The sequence below is a fragment of the Podarcis filfolensis genome, assembly GCF_964270895.1.
Source record: "Podarcis filfolensis genome assembly, chromosome: 9".
Classification (NCBI taxonomy): Eukaryota; Metazoa; Chordata; class Lepidosauria; order Squamata; family Lacertidae; genus Podarcis; species Podarcis filfolensis.
The window spans coordinates 20,052,320-20,078,686 of record NC_139610.1 but is presented as its reverse complement, the minus strand read 5'-3'; the positions used below and the strand labels follow the sequence as shown (position 1 = coordinate 20,078,686).

At 42.4% G+C, this 26,367-nt stretch overlaps 1 protein-coding gene across 4 annotated transcripts; it reads left to right on the top strand.

Moving 5' to 3' along the window:
* Positions 1-1,351: 1,351 nt before the first annotated feature.
* On the top strand, positions 1,352-26,175 carry GUF1 (GTP binding elongation factor GUF1). Of its 4 annotated transcripts, none has more exons than XM_083630379.1 (18): positions 1,352-1,426; positions 4,879-5,283; positions 6,750-6,861; positions 9,151-9,299; positions 10,960-11,040; positions 12,330-12,407; positions 14,503-14,586; positions 14,932-14,996; positions 16,019-16,222; positions 17,334-17,473; positions 18,372-18,495; positions 18,672-18,804; positions 18,878-19,021; positions 21,421-21,554; positions 22,559-22,660; positions 23,614-23,733; positions 25,360-25,396; positions 25,805-26,175. In XM_083630379.1, the coding sequence occupies exons 2-18, from the start codon at positions 5,059-5,061 to the stop codon at positions 25,940-25,942; spliced, it is 2,070 nt and encodes a 689-aa protein (XP_083486505.1). In that variant the 5' UTR covers positions 1,352-1,426; positions 4,879-5,058; the 3' UTR covers positions 25,943-26,175. The 4 variants fall into 4 exon arrangements, 3 of the variants coding, with proteins under 3 accessions (XP_083486505.1, XP_083486504.1, XP_083486506.1); XR_014551957.1 differs by having other exon boundaries at positions 1,354-1,422; positions 4,868-5,283; positions 25,307-25,396; XM_083630378.1 differs by having other exon boundaries at positions 1,354-1,422; positions 4,868-5,283.
* The last annotated feature ends 192 nt before the right edge of the window (positions 26,176-26,367 follow it).

Below are 26,367 nucleotides of genomic sequence, written 5' to 3'. Positions count from 1 at the left end.
TAAAATTAAAAGCAGAATAGAATGCACCAAAATAAATTAAAGCTTCAGTGACAATTAAAGCAAATGTTTTATGAATCTATTCAAAGATTGGATTCTTCACTTAGCACTGCCCACTCTTAGCATTTCTGCACTAGCCCCAGTTTTACACTACGGCCTTTCCGTGGATTAAAAATAAAATAAATTCCTGCATCACTTGCAGTTTTGAAGGACAGGTCACACTCCCCGCCCCCGCCCCCCGCCAAATAAGGTAATACCCAGCACATGGTCCCGCGCATGCGCCCTTCTTTTTAAAACGAACTGCCGCAAGAGCCTCTCCTCTCCCCAGGACAAGCCCCGCCCGTGAGCTTGGCCAATCAGAGGTTTCCCAGTGCCTACAACGCACGCGCAGTACGTTCCTCTCCCTCGGAGCAGCAAGTTTTACTGCGCAGAGCGCAGAGTGGTAGGTTCCTTCCTTTTTACCCCTCCCCTCCTCGCGTATAGCCTGTAGACTTTTAAAAGGTTAGACTGCCAGTTTCATAGCCTGGAAGCGCACTTCCGGGTTAGTTTTGATACCCTTCATCTTCCCCTCTCTCTCTCTCTCTCTCTCTCTCTCTCTCTCTCTCTGGGATTAAAAGTGACAACCCCACGTGGGGCCTTCGCTTCTATAAGCCCTTTGTCAACAACGAATTGTCGCTGTTTTTTGTGTTGAATATATGCTATATGGTAATTTATGGACCAAATAGGTATCTAAAGCCATTTGCACGTTAACAAAATATGTGTTTTATCCAAGTAATTGTTGAACTGAAATACAATTAAGAAGAAGGATATCAATAGTGAAATAATTATTTAGTTCCAACTTAATTGATTTTTTATTCATAACAAACTTAATAATGCAAACACATTGGCATTTGGCAATAACAAAAGTTCCTTTAGAAACACAATTTACAAAGCCTCATAATCTAGTCTCTAGAAACTTGCTATAACATGAAATAATAATAGCAAACCAGTGACATTTTAGGGAGCAGGCTAGCAGGTGGGGCCCATTATTTACACCAAAAGAGCCTACACAACACAAAACACTTGCTGTATGTAGGTTTTATTTTATTTGTTTTGCATCTTGTATTTTGGAAATGTACATCCCGTTGTTTTTTTCCTTTAAATTTTTTGGGGTCCCCCAAAAAAGTGGGGCCCTAAGCTATAGCTTGTTTATACGCCCTGGTCTTATTCCAGACTGTGTTAAGTGGAGAAACGACCATATCAAAACAGCAGAAACTCTAAACCGTGCGCTATGGACGTACGACTCTCTATTTGTATCTCTATGCGCTCCGAAAATCCCATAGAGATAAGAAACAGACAGAATTATTTCCGCCTCTCACTTCCGGTACACATCGATTAGTTCCGTGTCAAGGGTCTCGGAAGTCTGTGATGTCCGAGTTAGTAATGGTGGGTGATCCCTTTTTTTCCTTTTCCTTCCTCACCTCGTTGCCTTCATAAGAGGACGGCCAGTATCTTACCCGGGGTGCTAAAGGAGGCGGTGGCCAGGGGTTACTCTGGGGTCTGTGATAAGTGATGGAGGGATTTATTTTATTTCTAATCCACGCAAAAGACCGTAAAGTTGGGGCTAGTGCAGAAATGTTAAGAGTGGGCAGTGCTAAGTGAAGAATCCCATATTTGAATAGATTAATAAAACTTTTGCTTTAATTGCCACTGAAGCTTTAATTTGTTTTGGTGCATTCTGTCCTGCTTTTATCCGTGTGCTTCCATGTCAAGTGCAGATGAGATTTTAAACATGGAAAGGAGGGCGAGAAGAACCATGTGCAGCCATGAAACTGCCAGCACATTTCGCAGAGCTAAGCAGGATCCGGTATGGTTTCACATTGGTTGGATAGGGAACCAACACATGTTGTGATTCCTGCATATTGCAATGGGGGTTGGGCTAGATGACCCTCGGGGTGCGGGTCCCTTCCAAATTTACAATTCCATGATTTCTATATAAACTCCTCCTCCGACTGCCCTAGTCCCTGCAGAAGGGCCCGCTAGCAACTCTTCGCAAAGGCTGTGTGTGACTTTTCATCCCTTTACAGTGGTACCTCAGGTTAAGAACTGGAGGTCTGTTCTTAACCTGAAACTGTTCTTAACCTGAGGTACCACTTTAGCTAATGGGGCCTCCCTCTGCTGCTGCCGTGCAATTTCTGTTCTCATCCTGAAGCAAAGTTCTTAACCCGAGGTACTACAGTGGTACCTCGGGTTACATACGCTTCAGGTTACAGACTCTGCTAACCCAGGAATAGTGCTTCAGGTTAAGAACTTTGCTTCAGGATAAGAACAGAAATCGGGCTCCGGCGGCGCGGCAGCAGCGGGAGGCCCCATTAGCTAAAGTGGTGCTTCAGGTTAAGAACAGTTTCAGGTTAAGAACGGACCTCCAGAATGAATTAAATACTTAACCCGAGGTACCACTGTATTTCTGGGTTAGCAGAGTCTGTAACCTGAAGTACCACTGTATTATATACAGTGCCTCTCCTTGGTGTGTATCTTTATCTCATCCTCCCCTTTTTGTCCTTACAGCAACCCTGTAAGATGTGTTAGGCGAAGAGACATAGTGACCTACCAGCCCAAGCTCACCCAGAGAGCTTCGTGATTTGAACCAGGATCTTTCATAAGATTTATTCACAGCACTTGATTGTAAAAAAAAGACTAAAAAGGCTTCAATGCGGTTTACAAAAGATGAAGCAGTAAAATCAAGAAAAAAGTACAACCCTACTTTAAAACACACAAAAAGATAAAATACTAAAATAGTCTAATATTACACACTGACTTGATCTCAATAGGCAGGGAGTTCCAAAGTGAAGGCGCTGCCATACTGAATGGTTGAGTTCATACAAATGCAGAACGGGTATTATGTGGCACCTGTAACAGTGTTAATTCGGCTGACCGAAGTGTAGTGTAAGGCGATCTCATAGGTAAATTGTTCCCAAGCAGTTAAGGGCTGAATAGACTAATAGTAACACCTTAAACTTGGCTTAGTAGCAAATAGGCAACCAGTGCAGATCTCTGAGTGCAGGTGTTAAATGCTGACAAGGCCTCACTCCCGTCAGCAATCGTGCAGCAGCATTCTGCACTAACTGAGCTTCCAGATCAAGCCCCACATACAGCTAATCCAGTCTTGAAGTAACCTACCCAGCCTTAGCCCCCCACACTGTCCCATTATGACTGACCAGATTTGGTGCTTAGAGAGTTCTGATATAACTTGTCTGTGGTCTTTTGTAATGAAAGAAGGCAAGCCGGAGACATGTCTCTGAATTTGCATAGCTTTGCTTCTCTGGAAATTTTATGTGTTGCAGATTTCCTACAAGGATGACGTGTCTACAAGCTGTTTCATATGTTTACTACACCTGCCTAAACCCTGTGTGTTCTTGTCATAAATATGATATATGTGAGCACTGTAACATAGTGGGAACATGGAAAAAATCATCATCCAATCAGGCTTGGATGTTCCAAATGTATATTTTATTATCCTAGAAGTTGCTGATGCAATCTTCTGTGTGCTCCCACTTTGGTGCTTCTTTGCCCGTGTTGATGCGAACAAAACCATAAACATTATGTCTACACCAGCTGTGAAACAATTCTATGCATTATGCAGAATGTGGTATAACTGTACTACTTCAGACTGCAGGGAGAGAAAAAGAGAGTTCCATTTTAAATGCCTGCCCCTAAACTAGCATATGCAGGAAAACACACACACACACACAGACACACACACACACACAGACACAGAGTTTTATGTGGAGATGCGTTAAAAAATATTGTCCCCCACTAGAATTCTACTGTTTTGCTCTACCACTATAATTTCCTGTTTCCAATTTTAAAAGGCTTATTAAAGGACACCACCCACATACAAGATGGAGATAACAGCAGGTTTGGATTTGCAGAAATTCGTATTTTAAAACCTTAATGGGGAAGATCCCACCAAAAGCCCAGTGAAGGCTGAGTATGTTCATTGTCTATAGATGATGACAGACTGCTGAGGAATAAAAGAGTCAATGGGATGTGAGCAGTAATGGAGTATTGTGTTGGAGGTCATAGCTGACTGCCTGGAACAATGTTTTGTTTCAGGTCCCTTGTGTTCTGCATAATGTGTAGATTGATTCCTACACAGAAGTCTATTAAATAGTTAATAGGCCATGCATTTAGACTTGTGGAACAAATTCCTGATCAGTGGACTATGAAACTCAAGTCACATAAAATTATGTTTAGTCCAGCCACGGGAGAGTATTCTGAAATAATGCTCATTTCTGCTGTTGTAAACAGGCAGTCTGCATCTCTTGACTCTGCCAAAATTTAAAATAATGTGCATTTAAAAATAATGGCCATGGAGCACGTAGGTCAGGATGACAGAAGGCATGAGGGAAATAAGAAAAGCTTAGCAATTTTTTCTAGTCTAGCATTCTGTTTCCAGCAGTGCCTAACCAAAGCGTAGGAAGGGTTACAAATATCAAAGCAACTGCCCTCTCTTCTTTATCCCATCATTTGGTAGTTGAAGGAATATTGGCTGTGACTTGGGAGTTTCTGCCTAGCTACCCTGGCAATTAACTGTTGATCAGCTTATCCTTCAGGGACGCATCTAATACTCTGGCTGGTGGGCAGAAGTGAAAGAAAGAGCACTGATGAGTTTGAGTTGCAATAAACCTAACTGTTAGGACAAAAATTAAGTCCTTTGCAATGAAGGATGTAAGTTGATACAGGCAAGGTCTGTCACTTCAAGACTGCTTCGTAAATTGGTTCTCTCAAATATTAGTGGTTTGGTTGCAGCTGGGAAAAGAGCATACTTTGAGAACAAGTTCAGTGTACTGCTTAAAAAACTAAGTTCAACCTTTCTCTCTCTCCACAGGTGTAGCCCAGTGTCTTGGTGCAGAATGGGAATAAACAATGTAAACCTTGGATCTTTCTGCCCTGTACAGAGAACACATGCACAGCTTCATAAAACCAAGTTTCTCCAACTTTTGGAAATGTATTTTTGTTAAGGATTCCTTTGAATGATTATAGGAGCGAGAAAACTATGCTCAGCCAGTGGCCGCGTTTATGCCCTGTTCTGAGCACTTTGCTTATCACACCACACTCTGGACGGTGACTGCTTTTAGTTCTCCTAAAAGCATGTCTGCGCTTATGAAAAGGGCATTATGGCTTGCTGTCAGCCTCAAGAGGTCATATCACGCTGGCATTTTTTCGTCTCTTTCTCTGGGTTTGGAAAAGTCTCCCGGACATCGCGTCACATTCCTCAGGCGATATTCCTCCGAGACTGGCAAGGTGACAGTTGTCTTGTCTACTTACAAAATACCGTAATTGTTATTGGGTTGATTTCAGCATGATTAAGTTCACATTGTAAATAATGTAGCTGAGAAGTAAATGGGTGGCCAAAAAATTCCATAGCAAATTGCAATCCAAGTCATTGGATTGGGTTCTGAAGTAGATGACAACAGGTAGCTAATTCCTGCTACTACTTTGCAAACATAATGATGTTCCATGCCCGCCTGATATTTTTCTCCGCTCTTACCACTTTTTTTTTTGTTAAATGAGTATCAGGAAGGTCAAAGGTTTATCAAAAATCCCAGTCATAAGACCATATCCTTGGAAGTAAGTCTCATTCATTTCAGTGAAGCATATCTCCCAAGTAGGTATGTTTTGAGTTAGTCTGTTTATTTAGTAGGGATGCGGGTGGCGCTGTGGGTTAAACCACAGAGCCTAGGGCTTGCCGATCAGAAGGTTGGCCGTTCGAATCCCCGTGACGGGGTGAGCTCCCGTTGCTCGGTCCCTGCTCCAGCCCACCTAGCAGTTCAAAAGCACGTCAAAGTGCAAGTAGATAAATAGGTACCACTCTGGCGGGAAGGTAAACGGCATTTCTGTGTGCTGCTCTGGTTTGCCAGAAGTGGGTTAGTCATGCTGGCCACATGACCCGGAAGCTGTACGCCGGCTCCCTCGGCCAATAAAGTGAGATGAGCGCGCAACCCCCAGAGTCGGCCACGACAGGACCTAACGGTCAGGGGTCCCTTTACCTTTAGTTATTTAGTAAATTTGTATGCAACATATGAGTTCACAACAGTAGAGTGGTTCACAGCATGTAGTTGCCACCTGAAACATCTCGGTTAAGAGTGACTATCAATTGACTGCGTAGCTACTGTATGTGTATGCGGTGACGAATAGTAACTCTTAACTGAGATTTTACAAGCTGCAACTTAAAACACATTGTGTGTGTGTAACATAATTCAGTGTTCCCTAGGCTAGTGTTCTCCAGATGTTTTAACTTGGCTACTGTCTAGTTGCCTAATGTGAGCTGCACCACTTTGGAAAGAACAGCACAGTTTAAGTTACTCTTGTTGAGCTATAAAGCCCTAAGTTTCATCCTGGGACCAACCATAGGGGCGGTCTTTTCTGTTATGGTGCCCAGTTTGTGAAATCACCCCCATCCCTTGAAATAAGACAACCACTGATTTTATTACTGTTACTTAAATTTAACAACCTTTCTGTTTGCCTGTGCATTTGTTGCTTATTAATGCAGATGGAAAACAAAAGCTATAAGGGCACTAAAGAGATTTTGCATCAGAACCTCAAACTTTCATTGGCCTGGACCTCCTCCCAGTTTTGTACCTTGGAGCAAAAAATGCGAAATGGTATCTTTTGGGTTTTTAATGAGAGTATAAATACATTGGCAAATACATTGGTCCACCACCCCAGACTATTCATGATTTGTGACCCTATTTATTTATGTGCTTTAGGATACATTGGACATGTCATTGTTTCCTGTTGAAAACATTAGAAATTTCAGCATAATAGCTCATGTGGACCATGGGAAAAGTACTCTAGCAGATAGGCTGCTGGAGATAACAGGTGAGATAATTTTACAGTATGCTTTATTTCTCATTCTGCTGTGCTATGATTTATTTCTTTGGGTACTGCCTGTGGGGTGTAATCCATTGTAACAGTCAAATACAACATTCCTTATTTTCCTAGAGTGGACACAGGCAAGGGAACATCCAGTCAGTGTAACTTCCTGTTCCAGTGGTCTGGAGTGTCTTCCCCTGCATGTGACCTGGGAGATGGGCATGGCCATGTTTTCCTCCATAAAAGAGCTGAGTCACGCAGCCATATTTTCTCTCTCTTGATGTCTCTCTTGCTCCCCAATCTTGCTTGCTGCCATGCTGCTCTCCTGCAGCCATTTTGTTCTCTTAATGTAATTTTGCTGTCTGCTGGCTCCCAGCTAGCAGCACATGAGTTCAGTCTCCATGTGAGATGAACTCACAGATTGTTATGTAACTACTAAGTCAAGCCTGCCTTTCAGGGATCAAATCGTGAACTGAAACGTGAGTAAACTTCTTGTTACTTTTAAGGAAAGACTCTTGTGTCTTTATTCTATTAAGAGGGATAAAAAGGGACACCAGGAATAATGGGCAAGCCAGATTGGATTACTTAACTAAAGAGATTCAAATGAATCTGCAAACTATCTTCCTGCTATATTGAGGGGAATCTGCTGTGAAGGAAGGATAATACTTATTCAATATATCCTTTCCTGCTATCCTTGACATTCCCACACTGCCTTTCATTTAAAATAAATACCGAGGCAGAACATGTAAAACAGCGACATAAGACAAAACAGAATAATGAAAGCCATATGAATAAAACGTCAGAATCAGTTATGATAGCGAGGTCCTATTAATAGTCAGGAAAAGCTTGGGTGAAGCAGTCTGATTTCTCTTGCTGTTGGAAGCAAACAACATTTAGCAGCTTGCTGATCTACACAAGGGAGATGCCAAAAGGGAGAAAGCCCTTCTTTCCACTGTGAGGTGGTGACCTGTAGGCCATGGAATGGCTACCAGGACCTGCTTCACAGATTGTGGTAATCGGCTTTGCCTTACTTTGTTATTTGTGCACAGCAATTATGATACTAATGCCAGTTTTATTTTCTATGCTGGCCATTGTTTATTGATTCAGTAGAATACTTCTAAAGTTTACTGTTTCCATACCTAAAATAGAACGCTTCATGGTAATGGCTCGTAAATTGTAGGTTTTCTTTCACTACCTGAGTGTGCATTTTTGTCACAAAAGTGGGACGCTAAAGTTTCCATTCTATGTTAAAATGTCTTGGGTAATGCAAAATAGAATTGCAGTGACAAACAATTGGATGTGGAAAAAAAAAGAGTTAAAGAAAGTGCTATGAGAAATTGAAATTAGGGGTTGCTGGAAGGATTTAAAACAGGGATGCAGAAAGGGGAGGTATGGGGAAGTCGCTGAAAGAAGGTTTTAGGAAAGAAAGGTCAAGAAATTATACGTGTTTATATGTTTGTTTGTTTATGTATTGTGTTGTTTTGTCTTTTAATATGTGTTGAAAAACCAATAAAAAAAATTTATAAAAAAAAAGAAGTTTCCATTCTATTTTATTGTGTTTAATTTGGGGGACATCTGTTCTGTGAAACGGCAGTCAGTTTGCATTTAAAAAACGTGTTAACCTTACTACCAAAAGAGGTTTACACATTTCTCCTTCCAGCTAAACTTTCTCAGATTTTCAAAGTCACAGAGGCAACATATGATATGCACACATACGACTTGTGCAACTTGCCTTGTTTGCCGAATCCGCCTTTGTCCATTGAAAGTGTGCAGCTCTTATTTTCCATAGGGATCTTCAATACAGACTAGCATCTCTACAGATGACAATGTAGCCAGCTCTCTTCCTACCATTTTCATGCATAGCACCTATTTAGGTCCCTGATTATAGAGAAGTCCTGGTAAGTCAGGACTACATGTACTTTGGAGTTTAAGACAGGACTGGGAAAGGCACGGACACAGGTATTGAGACTTTTGGGCATTTGGGCTGTGCCACTAGAACTCTGAAACTCAGGTGTCGAAATTAACAGTATATTGCATCAATTTTGAGAGTAGCCCTTTCACCAATCAGTCGCTCGAATATGTTTTAGATGAGTTTCCCTGAGTATTGTCTGCTTGCTCCGCTAAACTTTGGAACCCTAGCTTTCTTGATAGGAATACACTGAGAAAGATAACACATAAAAATTGATCATGGTTTTTAAAAAAATAGCCATAGGTCTATGAGAATTAAATATGGCTATGCAAAAATGGACACTTATCACAATGTACATTAATTCTGGAGTATTTTTGACCCTCTAGGAACCATTGCCAAAACAGACCATAACAAACAGGTGCTGGATAAATTGCAAGTGGAACGAGAAAGAGGAATCACCGTTAAAGCCCAGACTGCCTCTCTGATTTATAACCACAAAGGAACAAATTACCTCTTAAATCTCATTGATACACCTGTAAGTTAATCATCAACGTTGCTCAAGTAATACGAAATTGAACTATTGTTGTCGTTTTTGAAAAAGAAAATATTGAATGCTTCTAGATTATTGTTTTTTGCATTATTGTTACTTCTTGTTGCTGGTTTTTTACTTTGGCTTTATTCTGCTGTTGCTTTTATTTTGTTTAGCTTTTAAGTGTATGCTTTATTTGTTTACTTTAAGGGTTGTCTGCTTTGCTCAGAGGGGAGACCCATTGAAATGAATGAACCGAAGTTAGTCATGCCCATACATTTCAGTGGGTCTGTTCTGCGAAGACCGAACAGTTGGAAAAAAATCCTCTGGTTTTCACTTTTTACAGCAAACTACCCAGATAATTGACGCGGGTGGCGCTGTGGGTTAAACCACAGAGCCTAGGACTTGCTGATCAGAAGGTCGGCGGTTCGAATCCCTACGATGGGGTGAGCTCCCGTTGCTCGGTCCCAGCTCCTGCCAACCTAGCAGTTCGGAAGCACGTCAAAGTGCAAGTAGATAAATAGGTACAGCTCCGGCGGGAAGGTAAACGGTGTTTCCGTGCGCTGTTCTGGTTCGTCAGAAGCAGCTTAGTCATGCTAGCCACATGACCCGGAAGCTGTGTGCCGGCTCCCTCAGCCAATAAAGCGAGATGAGCGCCGCAACCCCAGAGTCGGCCACGACTGGACCTAATGGTCAGGGGTCCCTTTAGCTTTACCTTACCCAGATAATTGGGTGGCGTGTAAATATTGTAAAATAAATATATAAATAACCGCGGACCGGAGCAAATCCATGGCTGTGATCTAGTAACTCCGAATTGGTTGTGTAGCTCAGTTCAGGCAGGGGTACCGTGTTCTGGTATATTAGCGGTGAGGAATCCTTATGCCTGCTTTAGGGGTTGGATAAAGCTCCATTGATATCAGGCAGGAACGAAGCAGAGCTGCAATTAATCACTGGACACACTGCAGTTGTTGGACTAATGCAACTAATTTATTAAATAGGAGAAGCTGAGTTAATGAGGGGGTTTAGAAAGATTGAAGCAAATGAACTAGATGAGTCATCCAGAAATCTTCATCGCCCGGCACAGGGAGGAATTTGTTGACTCTCACGGTCTCTTCAAAAGAAAGTACAAATACAAGGTGCCACAGGCCTAAGACCCTATGCAGATGCATCCCAGATAACTTGGACTACAATTCCCATCCACCCTAGCTATCTTGGCCCAATGGTCATGTCAGGGATGATGGGAGTTTTAGTCATCGCGGAGAACACCAGGTTGTAGATACTTAGTCCCTCCTATACTTAGTTCCCTCCTCCCCACAAAATAAAAGTTCTGTCATTTCTTCAAGAACTACAGTTAACTAATTACAGGTCAAGAAGCTTTCATAGCTAGTTTCCTAAAGGGGGTAGGTTGCCATTTTGATGTTATGAGCCGTTCCTCCCAGATAAGTGAGTCTCTGGCATAGGTGTGTTGTCCGTGGACCCCTAATTAGGAACCACTGATTTTGACAGTATTAACAAAATAGCAGAAACTAGATTCGATGCTTTCTGGTAAGTTGTCAGACAGTGGGTTCCACCATGACTTCATGGTGTTCTTTTGATGGTCTTTTTAACCGGACCTTGAGATGCCGAGTCCTTGAAATGTTTGCATTGCTTGTTTCCCCCCCTACAGGGCCACGTAGATTTTAGCTATGAAGTCTCACGGTCGTTGTCTGCTTGTCAAGGCGTCTTGCTTGTAGTGGATGCAAATGAGGTAGGGTTTGTAACTGACAACAGTAACTTCTGCCTCGTCTTTGTTCTTCGTGGAGTAATGAAGAGTTTGCCTCTCCCAAATGGTTTGAGGGAAGATTCGTCTATCGTTGTAGATAACTTTTAAGAAATATGGAAAAGACCAGATAGATTTCCACCACAGGCAGTTCCTGATGAGCCAGTTATGGGATTGTTGGCTCTGAGAGTTGGATCCTGTGTGTTGTCCGATATTATGAGTCTCTGGGTGCTACGAGCACTAAGGATCTTAGCCTACAATCCTAAACACACTTAGAATCCAATCCAATAGACGTCTCCTCAGGGACAGGCCCCATTGAGTGCTGTGGGACTTAATAATAATAATAATAATAATTTATTATTTATACCCTGCCCATCTGGCTGGGTTTCCCCAGCTACTCTGGGCAGCTTCCAACAGAATATTAAAATACAATAGTCTATTAAACATTAAAAGCTTCCCTAACCAGGGCTGCCTTCAGATGTCTTCTAAAAGTCTGGCAGTTGTTTTTCTCTTTGACATCTGATGGGAGGGCGTTCCACAGGGCGGGCGCCACTACTGAGAAGGCCCTCTGCCTGGTTCCCTGTAACTTGGCTTCTCGCAGCGAGGGAATTGCCAGAAGTCCCTCAGCGTTGGACCTCAGTGTCCGGGCTGAATGATGGGGGTGGAGATGCTCCTTCAGGTATACTGGGCCGAGGCCGTTTAGGGCTTTAAAGGTCAGCACCAACACTTTGAATTGTGCTCAGAAACGTACTGGGAGCCAGTGTAGGTCTTTCAAGACTTACTCCCAAATAAGTGAGTACTGGATTGCAGCCCACGAGAGACCAAGCCCTACTAGACATAATGAGTCTTCTGAATGAACACTTCGAGTTTCTGCAGATATTACCTTCGCTTGATAACTGGGGTAATAGATTAGGTAACCTGTTATGCTGCGATAGCTCAGCCCGTAGAGCTTGAGTTCGAGCCCCATGTTGGGCGAAATATTCCTGCATTGCAGGGGGGGTTGGACTAGATGACCCTTGTGGTTCCTTCCAGCACTACAATTCTGTGATTCTAACATCTACTCCTACATAAACAATTTTCCATGACCAGTTGATTTCATGGGCAGGGGTCTCTCCTAACCTACCTGGAGATTGAAACCTGGGACCTTTTATGTGGAAAATATCCGCTCTGCCTCTGAGCTATGGCCATGTCTTTTTTTCCTTTGGGACAATTTGGGGTGGGGTGGAGAGACTACATTCACAAACTCTCAAATGTTTAATAATGATGTTTTTTCCTAGGGTATTCAAGCTCAAACGGTTGCGAATTTTTATCTTGCGTTTGAAGCACAACTGTCAATAATTCCTGTTATAAATAAGGTAACACTTGCCACGCACAGTATTAAAAATTCTTAGATAACTTTTGACTGTAGAATAGCAACTTGCACTCGCACGTCTGAATGCAGTTGTGACAGAGGTCAGCCACGGAAGGGCAAGTGGCCATTCTGGTTGTGTATCATCTCTGTAGTTGTCTCTTCCGTGATTTACATCATTCCGTCAACATAATGCTGTATTTTTTTGCTCTATAAGACTCCTAAAAAGTAAGGGGAAATGTGTATGCGTCTTATGGAGCGAATGCAGGCTGCGCAGCTATCCCAGAAGCCAGAACACCAAGAGGGATTGCTACTTTCGCTGCGCAGCAATCCCTCTTGCTGTTTGGCTTCTGAGATTCAGAATATTTTTCTTCTTGTTTTCCTCCTCCAAAAACTAGGTGCGTCTTATGGTCTGGTGATACGGTGCTTAACTTTTAAGGTCCTTTATGAGCTTCCTCTTTCTTTCCCATGGATTGTTCATTCGTTTTATTTTTCAGAAATCTCTATACCTGCCGGGGTTAAGGAATAATAATAACATTACGGCAGTGGACAGCATGAAATCCACAATGAAATTACATTAGTGAAACAAGTATATCACAAATCTGTAGGTCGGATTGATGCATCCACATAAACACCAATCCAGCAGAGAAAGCTTGGGTGAACAAATGAGTTATAACCAGGTGCCCAAATGCCAATATTGAAATTGCCAGCCTAGTGTTCTTTCAGGACACATGCCAAAGGGTAGGTGCTGCCACACAAGAGGCCCTCCCATCAGATGCCAAGGAAATAAACAACTATCTGACTTTCAGAAGACATCTGAAGGCAGCCCTGTTTAGGGAAGTTTTTAATGTTTGATCTTTTATCGTGTTTTTAGTGTTCTGTTGGGAGCTGCCCAGAGTGGCTGAGGAAACCCAGCCAGATGGGTGGTGTATAATTAATAATAATAATAATAATAATAATAATAATAATAATAATAATTTATTAGTTATGCCCTGCCCATCTGATTGGGTTTCCCCAGTCACTCTGGGCGGCTTCCAACAAAATATTAAAATACAGTAGTCCGTCAAACATTCCCTAAACAGGGCTGCCTTCAGATGTCTTCTAAAAGTCTGGTGGTAGTTGTTCTCTTTGACATCTTGTGGGAGGGCGTTCCACAGGGCGGGTGCCACTACCGAAAAGGCCCTCTGCCTGGTTCCCTGTAACTTGGCTTCTCATAGCAAGGGAACCACCAGAAGGCCCTCAGGGCTGGACCTCAGTGTCCGGGTAGAACGATGGGGGTGGAGACACTCCTTCAGGTATACTGGACTGAGGCTGTTCAGGGCTTTAAAGGTCAGCACCAACACTTTGAACTGTGCTTGGAAATGTATTATTATTATTATTATTATTATTATTATTATTATTATTATTATTATTTATTGAGAGCATATAGCACTACTAAGTTGTCCCTCTTATTCTTTATATTGTGCTCACTTTAATCTTCTGGGTAGGCCTCCTACTTCCTCAGTGCTGCCTTATCCTTGAGCTCAGAAGCTGAAATTCTGTGCATTTACTTGGGAGTAAGCCCTGCTGAAAACAGTGGCACTTATTTCCGAGTAAACATGCACACAGTTATGCTTCGCATCTGTCTCCTGATGCAGAAAGAAAAGCAGAATTTTGAACCTGCTTATTCTGTCCTGCATTTTCTTTTACAAATACTTCAGCTGGTTTTTTGTTCCGGATGTACATTTTCTGTGGTTTCCCCCTTTATGCATCCCCTCCCTTCCCCTTCCCTTTGTATTAGGCAGAGGGTTTGTCTTTTTAAAAATGGTTTGTCCTCTGCTCAATAATTTTATGTGCTTTATAAATAAAATAGGGTGACAACGAACCCCAGGTTTCCAATTGTGAATAAACTGCTCTCAACAAACTCCATCTTCTTGACTGCAGGTCCCTAGTCTTATTCTAAAGTCACAAAAACTTCCCAGGTTACTAGTAAAAGATGAGGATAGTGAAAGTGTAAATGCAATGCACATTTTTGAAGCTTTTCTTATTTTTGTTCTAACAGAATTTACTTCTGACTTCTGTTACATTGGGTGCATTTTTCCGACAATAACTTTGTTTTGCAGATTGATCTAAAGAATGCAGACCCTGAGCGGGTGGAAAATCAAATTGAAACCGTGTTTGATATCCCCAAAGGCGACTGTATTAGAGTAAGACACCTTTTCTGGTGTATAAATATGTGTGTAGTAGCTGCTGATAAAACTTTCCTACATGGAAACCTTACCAGGTTATTTTTATTAAATGATTATATTCTCACAGTGCACAGTGTTTACTTAGAATTAAGCTCCATTGAGATAAATGAAACTCAGCACTTTTCCCAGAATAAAGTGCCTTGCTTCCTTCTCCTGTAATCATTGAAGAAATGTATTTGCTTACTATTCAGAGTAAAGCATTTTCAAATATAACTGCATGAAGCATAATATATTGAGGTGACAACAGCTTACTAGTTAGTGTGCGCTGAATTAAGCTCTCTTTCCCTTTTTAATTTGCTTTAGATTTCTGCTAAACTGGGAACAAATGTCGAAAGAATACTTCAGGAAGTTATTGAACGAATCCCTCCGTAAGTTTATTTTTCTGGCATCTTATATACAGTGGTACCTTTACTTGCATTCACTTCCGGTTACGTATCCTTCGGGATACGTATGCGGCAAACCCGAAAGTATTTTTCCAGGTTTCGCCGCATGCGCAAGTGCAGAACTGGTCCCTCCAGTTGTGGAAACCTCGGGATCCGACTGGAGCTCCAGAATGGATCCCGTCCGCAACTGGAGGTACCACTGACAGTCCATTGAGAAATGGACTGTCTTGCAGTTACGCTGAGCCATCTGCTTGAGCCAGTTACATGTTTGCGTCTTTTTAATAATCTCCTTAATTTAGTGAGTTAACATCTCTCTCGCTCGCTCGCTCTCTCTCAAATTTTATGTTTTACAATTTAAAATCTTCATTTTACATCCATAAGATAGCAATAACTTCCCTTCTTCTCTTTCCATGGTTCATTTTCCATATCATAAATCCCTGCATATTTTACAAAAACTGTACCATTCAGTATTCCATTATTGCATCCATCAAAACTTATTTACACTGTTGAGTTTATCTTAATGCTGCCCACGTTTTCAAGTGTACACAATCTCCCCCATATATTCAATAAACATTTTCCAGTCTTCTCTAAACGTATGTTCTTGTTCTCTTATTCTATATGTTAAATCTGCAAGTTGTGCATATTCTGTCAACCTAAGTTGCCATTCTTCTTTGGTTGGGACCTCGCTCGCTCTCCGTTTTGGGGCTAACGAAACACGGGCCACAGGAGTGGCATACATAAATAACCCTTTTTGGCACCTGGGAATTTCAGTCTGAATTGAATTCTTGATTGAATTCAGATCAGTAGATTTCTCTGGTAAATATAACATGACGATAAAGCAGAAACAAAGGCATTTCAATGTTCTGCGTGAAGTGTGTGTTGCTATTTGCTACAGTAACTGGAACTGTATTTATGCGAGCACTTGGAAAACAGACATTTGGTACTGAAAAATAACTCTCAGTATGTATTACACAGTAACCATGATATATATGTCTTTCTTATAACAGGCCCAGCGCCAGCACACAGGATCCGTTGAAGGCTTTGGTGTTTGACTCCACCTTTGATCATTACAGGGGTGTGATTGCCAATATTGCACTGTTGGGTGGGGAGGTTCGCAAAGGCCAAAGGATAGCATCAGCTCATACGAAAAAGGTTTATGAAGTTAATGAAGTGGGAATTCTGAAACCCGACGAGCAGCCAACGCACAAATTGTAAGTTGCAAGCGTTTGAAATAAATCAGAAACTCTTATTTGTTTGGCCTTTCTCAATATCCGTATCAGAATTTCCCAAACTTGCGTTTCCAGCTGTTTTGGGGACTGCAATTCCCAACATCCCTGACCGCCGGTCCTACCAGCTAGGGATGATGGGAGTTGTAATCCAAAAACAGCTGGAGACCCAGGTTTGGGAAACCCTGATCTGGATTCCTACTGCCAGCAGCAGTAAGACAGATTTCCCATCAGCTTTGCACTTTCCTTTGGCAAAACGCAGAGCGGAAGCATCTTCTTGCTTAGCTCAGCGTGGGGAAGTGGCTAATGGCATATAAAAAGGTAAAGGACCCCTGGATGGTTAAGTCCAGTCAAAGGCGACTATGGGGTTGCGGCGCTCATCTTGCTTTCATGCTGAGGGAGCCGGCGTTTATCCATAGACAGCCTTCTGGGTCTTGTGGCCAGCATGACTAAACCACTTCTGGTGGAATGGAACACTGTGACGGAAGCCAGAGTGCACGGAAACACTGTTTACCTTCCCGCCACAGCGGTACCTATGTATCTACTTGCACTGGCATGCTTTCAAACTGCTAGGTTGGCAGGAGCTGGGACAGAGCAACGGGAGCTCACCCCATGGTGGGGATTCGAACCACCGACCTTCTGATCAGCAAGCCCAAGAGTCTCAGTGGTTTAGACCACAACGCCACTTGTGTCCCATGATGGCATATAGGAGCTGTTTCATGGTGCCTCTGCCCCAGGACAAAGCACTGTTGACTGACTAATGTATTTTTAATCTTTGCTGGAAGCAAACCCAGCCAGATGGGCGGAGTGCAAATAAATTATTATTGTTGTTGTTGTTGTTGTTGTTGTTGTTGTTATTATTACATTAACATTTCAGGCAAGAGTAAAATGCTCTGCTTCCTGTCCATTTGCCAAGGCTGTGTGGCAAGTTTTGTAAAGATTGCAGCACACAAATATGGGGAGAAAAGGATTTGACATAATTGTAGGCATTTGATAATGTGCGATTAAATCCCTAAACAGCTTCTTCTTGCCAAGAAAAAAAGGCTTGAAATATCTACTGTGATAAATATTTCCCCATGATGCTGGTTTCGTTTAGATATGCCGGCCAGGTTGGCTATCTCATTGCTGGAATGAAAGATGTCAAAGAGGCCCAAATAGGAGACACAATCCATTTGCATAACCAACCAGTGGAGCCATTGCCCGGGTTTAAGTCGGCAAAACCCATGGTCTTTGCAGGTGAGGCACACACATTCAATGACAGGAAGTACTTTCATGTTTACTTATACCGGTAGAGTGCTTAGGTGCATTTAGGAATCGTCGTTAACTGTAACAGGAATGCCGCGGATTCCTGTATAAATTGTACCCCTTTTACAGCACCAACACTTTTTTGTGCTCAGAAACATACTGGGAGCCAATGTAGTTCTTTTAGGACTGCTGTTATATGGTCCTGGCAGCCGCTCCGAGTCACCAGCCTAGCTGCTGTATTCTGGATTCGTTGCAGTTTCCGAATCACCTTCAAAGGTAGCCCCACGTAGAGCGCAGAATCTTCTTGTTGACAATGCTTTCATTTTGTGTTGATGGTGGGTTTCTGTAAATTAGGTGAGGCGGTGCTTCAGTGCCCGTCAAGATCACTGCTTATTACAACAGCGGTTTGGGAAAGGTGGTTTATTTTTTGTTGACAGAATAGTGATTTTGTACAGGCTTGTGAATCGCTATGCCTTTTCACAGTTATTCAGATAAACGGCTTTACTTGATCAGATTTAATTTCAAGGAATGATTTCCTCGCGTGGATGGGTACCTTCGAAAATTTCAGTCAGTTTACTCTGATGGAAAACTTCCAGGAGAAGAATATTTTTGAGACTTCCTTATGTTCATGCAGTTGATCTTTCTCTTCTCCTCCTCCCAGAAGAGAAGGATAAGTTATTCAAGCTGCCTACTGCTCAGTCAACCACTGAATTCAGCCCTTATGTGGAACAAGACTGACGACTGATAATTTAAGAACCTGGTATATTATTTGTGGGCTGGCACCTGTCTCCTACAGAGAAGCGTCTTAAGTGTTTCTGAAGAAAATGCTGGATGAAATATATGAGGATCAGCTGCTTTTACCAGCCTAAGTTCTATGTTGTATTGACAGGAATGTACCCAGTAGACCAGTCGGAATATAACAACCTGAAAAGTGCTGTAGAAAAACTGACTCTTAATGACTCCAGTGTTTCTGTTCATCGTGATAGCAGCCTTGCCTTGGGAGCCGGATGGAGGTGAGACTTGCCCTATTCAATCTTCAGCACCACAAAGCACAAACATTTTCTCTTGATTTCTTTTGGCCAGGAAGTTTAACATGCTTAGTTGGTGCTTTTTTGGGTGGGGAACACATTTTTTAGCACTTTGTGATTGACAGGGAAGATTGAGTACCGTGTAAACGTTGCATTTACAGGTTGGGCTTTCTCGGCCTTTTACATATGGAAGTTTTTAATCAGCGTTTGGAACAAGAGTACAATGCATCTGTCATTTTGACAGCACCCACCGTACCCTATAAAGCCGTTCTTTCCTCAGCAAAATTGATAAAGGTAATGGTATGGTTTTGATTTGGCTTTTTGAAATTGGAGAGGGGCCATGCTGACTTTTTTTTACCTTTTGTAGGAACATGGGAAAGAGGTGATCACCATAATAAATCCTGACAAGTTTCCTGACAAGTCAGTAGTGGCAGAATACTTGGAGCCTACAGTTTTGGGCACTATCATAGCACCTGATGAATATATTGGAAAAATAATAAGTCTATGCCAGGTTAGTGAAATATTTTTTACGCTTGGGTCTCCTTTCCGCCTTCAGGGTTGAGATGAAATGAGGCAGTTTTAATTTTAACGAGCCAAAAATTAATTTTAATGGGCCGGTCACACTCTTATAGAGAGCCACTTGTCTGCTGAAGAACCTCACCTATTGCAGAGGATTCTGGGGGATATTCTTTGTTAACATCGGAGCCTCGGTCAAGTATCTTGAGCCTCCTTTTCCCCTGTGTGAACTGAACATTTGCATTAGAACATGTTCAACCCACAATGCAGAGAACATCTGTGGTGGCAGGCAAATTTTTCAGAAAACGCAGGTTCCTCACAAGAGGGTTTGGAAAGCCAGGAACATGTTTGATTTGGGCAAACACGTTCACATGGATTAACTTGCCATGTGAAGTTGTTCAGAGCTGTTAGCCTGTTTTATCCCAGTAATCCTTATTACAACCCTGTGAGGCAGTATTGGAAACCGAGCTGAAATAACAGTGGCTGGCCTAAGGCTATATATTCAGTTTCTGACAGAGATGAAGTTTCCACTGACAACTTCCCGGCTCTCATCGCTCAGACTCTAAGCCACTGAAGTACTCTTGTCTCTTCAAATAAAATCTATGTATATGTATAAATTGGTTGAGAGGAAGTTATACGTACCAAAGTTATTCATTTAACTGGTTAACTAATTAAATGAACAAATGTGGATTTAAAATATGGAATTGGTTGATAAATATATTTAGGCTTATGCAGCAACATGATAGATATATATATGAAAACCCTTATGGCTGAGTTTTATAGCATGGAGACACTCAGTTGGTTGTCTTGTCCAATGACTTCTCTCAAACAAAACATCCTTTACAAATGCTTGTTTGATCACCAAGAAAGAAGATGCCACCGCTACCTTAGGCTTCTTGATGCAGTGCTGAACTTCCTAGATTAAGTGCAGTTTCTCCTAAGGTTCATAAAAGGTAAAGGGACCCCTGACCATTAGGTCCAGTCGTGACTGACTCTGGGGTTGCGGTGCTCATCTCGCTTTATTGGCCGAGGGAGCTGGTGTACAGCTTCCGGGTCACGTGGCCAGCATGACTAAGCCGCTTCTGGCGAACCAGAGCAGCGCACAGAAACGCCGTTTACCTTCCCGCTGGAGCGGTACCTATATATCTACTTGCACTTTGACGTACTTTTGAACTGCTAGGTTGGCAGGAGCAGGGACCGAGTAACGGGAGCTCACCCCGTCGCGGGGATTTGAACCGCCGGCCTTCTGATCGGCAAGTCCTAGGCTCTGTGGTTTAACCCACAGCGCCACCCACATCCCTTATAAGGTTCATACTTAGATCTATATTAGTACAGTGGTACCTCGCAAGACGAAATTAATTCGTTCTGCGAGTTTTTTCGTCTTGCGAATTTTTCGTCTTGCGAAGCACGGAACTGCACCTCTTCAAGCAATGTGCCCGGTTTTAAGAAAAAGGAAACAAATTCGCAATACGTTTTCGTCTTGCGAAGCAAGCCCATAGGGAAATTCTTCTTGCGAAGCAACTAAAAAAACGAAAAACTCTTTCGTCTTGCGAGTTTTTCGTCTTACGAGGCATTCGTCTTGCGAGGTACCACTGTACTATAATCTATGTCTAGTCTTATCCTCAGTGGATAGGATGTTTCATTTCCCTTTCTTTGTACTAAGAGGCTTCAAAATATTTGATGATAGTCAGCCAGTTCTCCAGATTATTGAGGCTCAGCACAGCAAAAAAAGATGGGACTTCGTCCTAGCTAGCTTGCCATCTTAAATTACAATTTATTTCACACTGTACAACTTGGTCTTCTGAAGCCATTTCTCACCCTGCAGTCAAAGGTATAGGAGATCAAGCAAAATAGATTTCCATTACAGTGGTACCTTGGTTTATGAACTTAATTTGTTCTAGAAGTCTGTTCTTAAACCAAAGCGTTCTTAAACCAAGGCGTGCTTTCCCATAGCCACGGGGGACTCAATTTACAAATGGAACACACTCAACAGGAAGCAAAACATGTTCTGCTTCCAAGGCAAAGCTCACAAACCAAAACACCTACTTCTGGGTTTGCAGCATTCTCAATCGAAGTTGTTCATAAACTAAGCCATTCTTAAACCAAGGTACCATTGTATTTTCATGAAACTGTTGGTACCTTAGCAATAAGAAAAGTGAATAGTCGGGAGAAAGACTCACAGAAGAATGTGCAAACAAGATGAGAAAATAAATATCTATTCCATAAAGAAACACTGGAGCTTTTATTGCTTAGTTATGTTAATTTACCAGGTCCCGGTAATATTGGTCCTTCAGTTTAAAATTCACCCATCATGTTTTAGAATGGAATATTTACTGAAGATTTATATCATGAGAAATTCTAGTTGACTGTCAAAACTACTGTGTTGCTTGCCAGACTCGAAGGGCTATTCAGAAGGACCTGATATACATTGATGACCACAGAGTCATGATGAAATATTTCTTTCCACTGAATGAAATTGTCGTTGACTTCTACGATGCTCTGAAATCCCTCTCATCTGGATATGCCAGGTACAGTAATGTATTTTTAAAAAAATAAAATAAAATTAAGTGGGACAATTCCAGTTGTACTCAGTCCCCACTGAATTTCAAGGTTTTGCAGAAGAGGTGGAGTCTCTCCAAAGTGCATGAAATAATAATAATAATAATAATAATAATAATAATAATAATAATAATTTTACCCCACTCATCTGACTGGGTTGCCCCAGCCACTTGAGGAATACAATGTTTTTGCTGCTGTTGTGGGGCAGAATGGGCAAGTTTATGCATCTTGCAGCACCATTCTATACATGTCTGCTCTTAAGTAAGGCCCATTGAGTTCTGTGGGACTTCTTTGCAAGTACATGTGTATGTAGTCTATTCCTCAGGTTTCCCTGCGACATGTTTGAGGACAAATAGGTGGGGGAGGCTGTCTTTAAGGCCTTGTGGGACATAAGCAGGTTATTTCCTTTCTCCACTATTTTAAGTCCTCTAGCAAACGCTAGTAAACACTGGAAGAATATTTTGAAAGGGGAAAAACCCTCCCGAGAAGATTATTTCAAGTACAGTCAAACCTCGGTTTCCTAACGCCTCCGTTTCTGAACATTTCAGCTCCCAAGCACCAAAAACCCTGAAGTAAATGCTCTGGTTTTCGAAGCTCCTGCAGCCAATCAGAAGCCAAGCCTTGGTTGGCGATTGTTTTGGAAGTCAAATGGTCTTCCAGAACAGATTACGTTCGACAACCGAGGTTTGACTGTATAGAAATGGAAGAGCAATGACTTATTGGATCAGTGTCTATATAGCTGGGTGAATTTAATATACTAAACTGGGAATAGATCTATATCTATATGTGATTAAGAATAGGTCATGTATTTATTGTTATTTGCAATGGGGACTTTTTTTTCTTTTTTACTGAGGGACAACAAACCTGTATCTTTATTTGAAGAATTAATGCAAGTATTATATTAAAAACACTATCTTTAAAAAGCTGAACCCATTTTGAGTGATGAATTTAATGTTTTTCCTCCCCTCTTCAGTTTTGACTATGAAGATGCAGGATACCAGCCTGCAGATCTTATCAAAATGGATGTTCTTTTAAATGGGAACCCTGTAGAAGAGCTCATAACTATTGTTCATAAGTAAGTAAACTAAAAATGCAGCCCTAGACTGCAGAGGGTATCTTTAAGAGATGGTGTGGCTGGAAAAGTCTGTGGTAGAAGAATTGCCAATCCCTAAACTCTACTGCATTTACACTCACTAGGGCAGAAAGTGGGATGCGGGTGGCGCTGTGGTCTAAACCACTGAGCCTCTTGGGCTTGCCGATCAGAAGGTTGGTGGTTCAAATCCCCGCGACGGGGTGAGCTCCCATTGCTCGGTCCCAGCTCCTGCCAACCTAGCAGCTTGAAAGCACGCCCAAAAGTGCAAGTAGATAAATAGGCACCGCTTCGGCGGGAAGGTAAACGGCGTTTCTGTGCGCTGCTCTGGTTTCGCCAGAAGCAGCTTAGTCATGCTGGCCACATGACCCGGAAGCTGTACGCCGGCTCCCTCGGCCAGTAAAGCGAGATGTGCGCTGCAACCCCATAGTCGTTCGTGACTGGACTTAACTGTCAGGGGTCCTTTACCTTTTAGGGCAGAAAGCAGGCTCACTTTTTTCCTTGTAGCAAGTTCTTTTCTTTTTCTAAAATCCCACTGATTACATTGGGAGGGACTCACTTATCAGGTCCATGTTAGAAGTAATGGGAAGGCTTGTGTATCTGAGCCAACCCTTGACCCCGCTGACAGCAGAGGAATAATAGAAAATGCCACTGGAAGGCCCATGGTATCTTCTGACCCCTTTCAGGTACCATAGGATTGTGCCTGAAGTGCAATTTCCTGCTTTTGGTTACATTCCCCAAACTACCTGTCTGGATTTTCAGTTTCATTGTACAGGTTGGTGCTGTTCCAGTACAACACAAGTTCTTCATTTCAGCGATTCCATTTCATTGTGGAACATTAATCCTTCTCCCCTTTATATAGTTAAATGGGAAAATCTAATCGTAAACCTTGTTTTAGACTTTGACATCCCAGTCTTTTCCTCTTTTTTTTTTTAAAGGGACAAAGCATACACTGTTGGGAAAGCTCTGTGTGAACGTTTAAAAGACGTTATCCCAAGACAGCTATTTGAGATAGCTATTCAGGCAGCTGTTGGGAAAAAAGTCATTGCGAGAGAAACGTGAGTTGTTTTGTGTTTTGCTTTGTTCTAAAAAAGTCATTTGTTAGACAAGTGCTAGTTTTGCAAAGCGAATAAAAGTCCCTCCCCTCCCCCTTTTATCACTTGTAACTATTAAAGTTGTTTCCAATATTTACTTGAGAAAACGACATTCTAGTCCAGGCATAGGCAAACTCGGCCCTCCAGATGTTTTGAGGCTGCAATTCCCATCATCCCTGACCACTGGTCCTGTTAGCTAGGGGTGATGGGAGTTGTAGTCCCAAAACATCTGGAGGGCTGAGTTTGCCTATGCCTGTTCTAGCCTCTTAAAAGGTTACAACTAAAGTTAAAATCAGTGTGGTCTTTCATTTAGGCTACCCACTTCAAGAGCATTTCAGAATAGTCTCCATTTGTTCTAGCGGATGCCAGCTTTATTTCAGAGAAGGCATCTAGACAAAGGCTCTGCGTGAAAATCTCAACATACAAGGATATTGGAACGAGAGCTGTTCACAAAGGCCCCCTGGATCTAGGCCGTTTCATAACTTTAAAGATCAGCACTTTGCCTTTAGCCTGGAGACTAAACAGAATTTTGACTTTCTTGTGCCTTAGGTGGCTGATATTAGTCTGCAATTGCAATCTGGATCACCAGAAGTTTCTGAACTGTCTGAAAGGGTAGTCCCACATAAAATGCAGAATACGGGGCATAGTTGAGGCAGTAATCAAATACCGTATTTTTCGCTCTATAGGACGCACTTTTTCCCCTCCAAAATGAAGGGGAAATGTGTGTGCGTCCTATAGGGCGAATGCAGGCTTTCGCTGAAGCCTGTAGAGTGAGAGGGGAGAGCCCCAGCGCCAGCCCCACAAGGTCGGGGGACAGAGGGAGGCGGAACGCCGCCATCCCGCTGTCTCCCGAAGTGGTTTGGAGGCTGACGGCGGGGAGACCCCGCCGCCAGCCCCGCAAGCTCCGGGGACAGTGGGGAGGCGCAGCGCGTCTCCCCGCTGTCCCCGGACCTGATCTGAAGGCGGGCGGCGGGGAGAAGAGCGCTTCTCCCCGCTGCCTGCCCCGCAAGTTCCGGGGACAGCGGGGAGGCGCAGCGCGTCTCCCCGCTGTCCCTGGACCTGGTCTGGAGGCGGGCTGCGGGGAGAAGAGCGCTTCTCCCCGCTGCCGGCACCACAAGCGCCTGGGGGGAAAATAAAATTTTTTCCCTTTATTTCCCCCCCAAAAAACTTGATGCGTCCTATGGGCCGGTGCGTCCTATGGGGCGAAAAATACGGTAACTTCCCATTCCGAATTAAAGGAATGGTCTCACGAAAGGAAATATAATTATATTTCCGTCATACCACTTTGTAATTAGGAAGCACATAGTAGACTGAGTATTAGAATTCTCTCCAATTTTCCTCTTGGATATGGGAAAAGTAGCCATGGAGTAAGGCTGACACCCAGTGGTTAAAATGAACTAGAAAATAAGATTTCATTCAAATTGAATACTTGTAGCTGATCAGTGCAAATGGGCATTTGCCATTTGAAGTCACATGCCGATTACTGAGTTGCCTTTTGTGATATAGCACTAGATGATATCATGTAACATTTTTGCAGGGCATCTTGTGAATATGCACTTTGGTTTAAGCACTGAAACTTATTTCTTCCAGAGTGAAAGCTTATAGAAAAAATGTCCTGGCAAAATGTGTAAGTGTCATTCTTTTCTTTGGTAATGTCTGGTGATTGTAGAATAATGCCCCCGCCCCCTGGTTTTTTGCTTCCTCTATTGTAGGTACTGGTGCTAAGCTATATACTCCTGTTTTTCTGTTACGTTTTAGGTTCGTGTTGATACATGCACATTCAGTAAAAATGACAAGTTTGCTTTTGGTGGCAGTTCCACAGTGTGTGAAGTTAAGAGATCTGGTTTTTATAAGAGTTATGCCACTTATTTCACCCAAAGCTCAGGGTAGCAGTTTTACATTTATCTGTCTTTTTAGTTGCTTTGGGTACTTGAAAAACAGTAGAACTGTTTTGACCAGAGTATGCCGGCCAGTATTATAGATATTCATATTGTAAAACACAGAGAAAATAACCTGTTTGTTTCCCTTTAAACAGTACGGAGGAGATATTACACGGAAAATGAAGCTATTAAAGCAGCAAGCTGAGGGAAAGAAGAAGTTGAGGAAAATCGGAAACGTGGAAGTGCCAAAGGATGCCTTCATAAGTGTTCTAAAGAGACAGACTGACAAGTAGTTGGAAGTCCACAATTACGGATTTTTTAAAGTAAATATTTGACAGACTAGTGTTTACAATGTGGATGCCCTGTCTGGAATCCGATATATCCTGTGTGTACATACGGCTCAAGACTCTGAAATGTCATGAATGTAAATGTACACTTTTGACAAGTGTTCTGATTTCAAGAACGTTTATAAATGACGAGTGGCTAGAAAGCCTGCAACTCTTTAATAAAGCATTCTGGCTGGTAATCAATTTTTTTATGATGGCATTATGATCCTGCAACTTACCGGCTGCCATAACTTCGCTCGCCACCTTTTATTCCATGTGCATTCCTGACATGCTCTGATTGTAGAATTGGACGGGGCCCAAGGGTCATCTAGTCCAACCCCCACTGGAATGCAGCAATCCCGCCCACAGCCATCCTTGGTTGGCCTCGAACC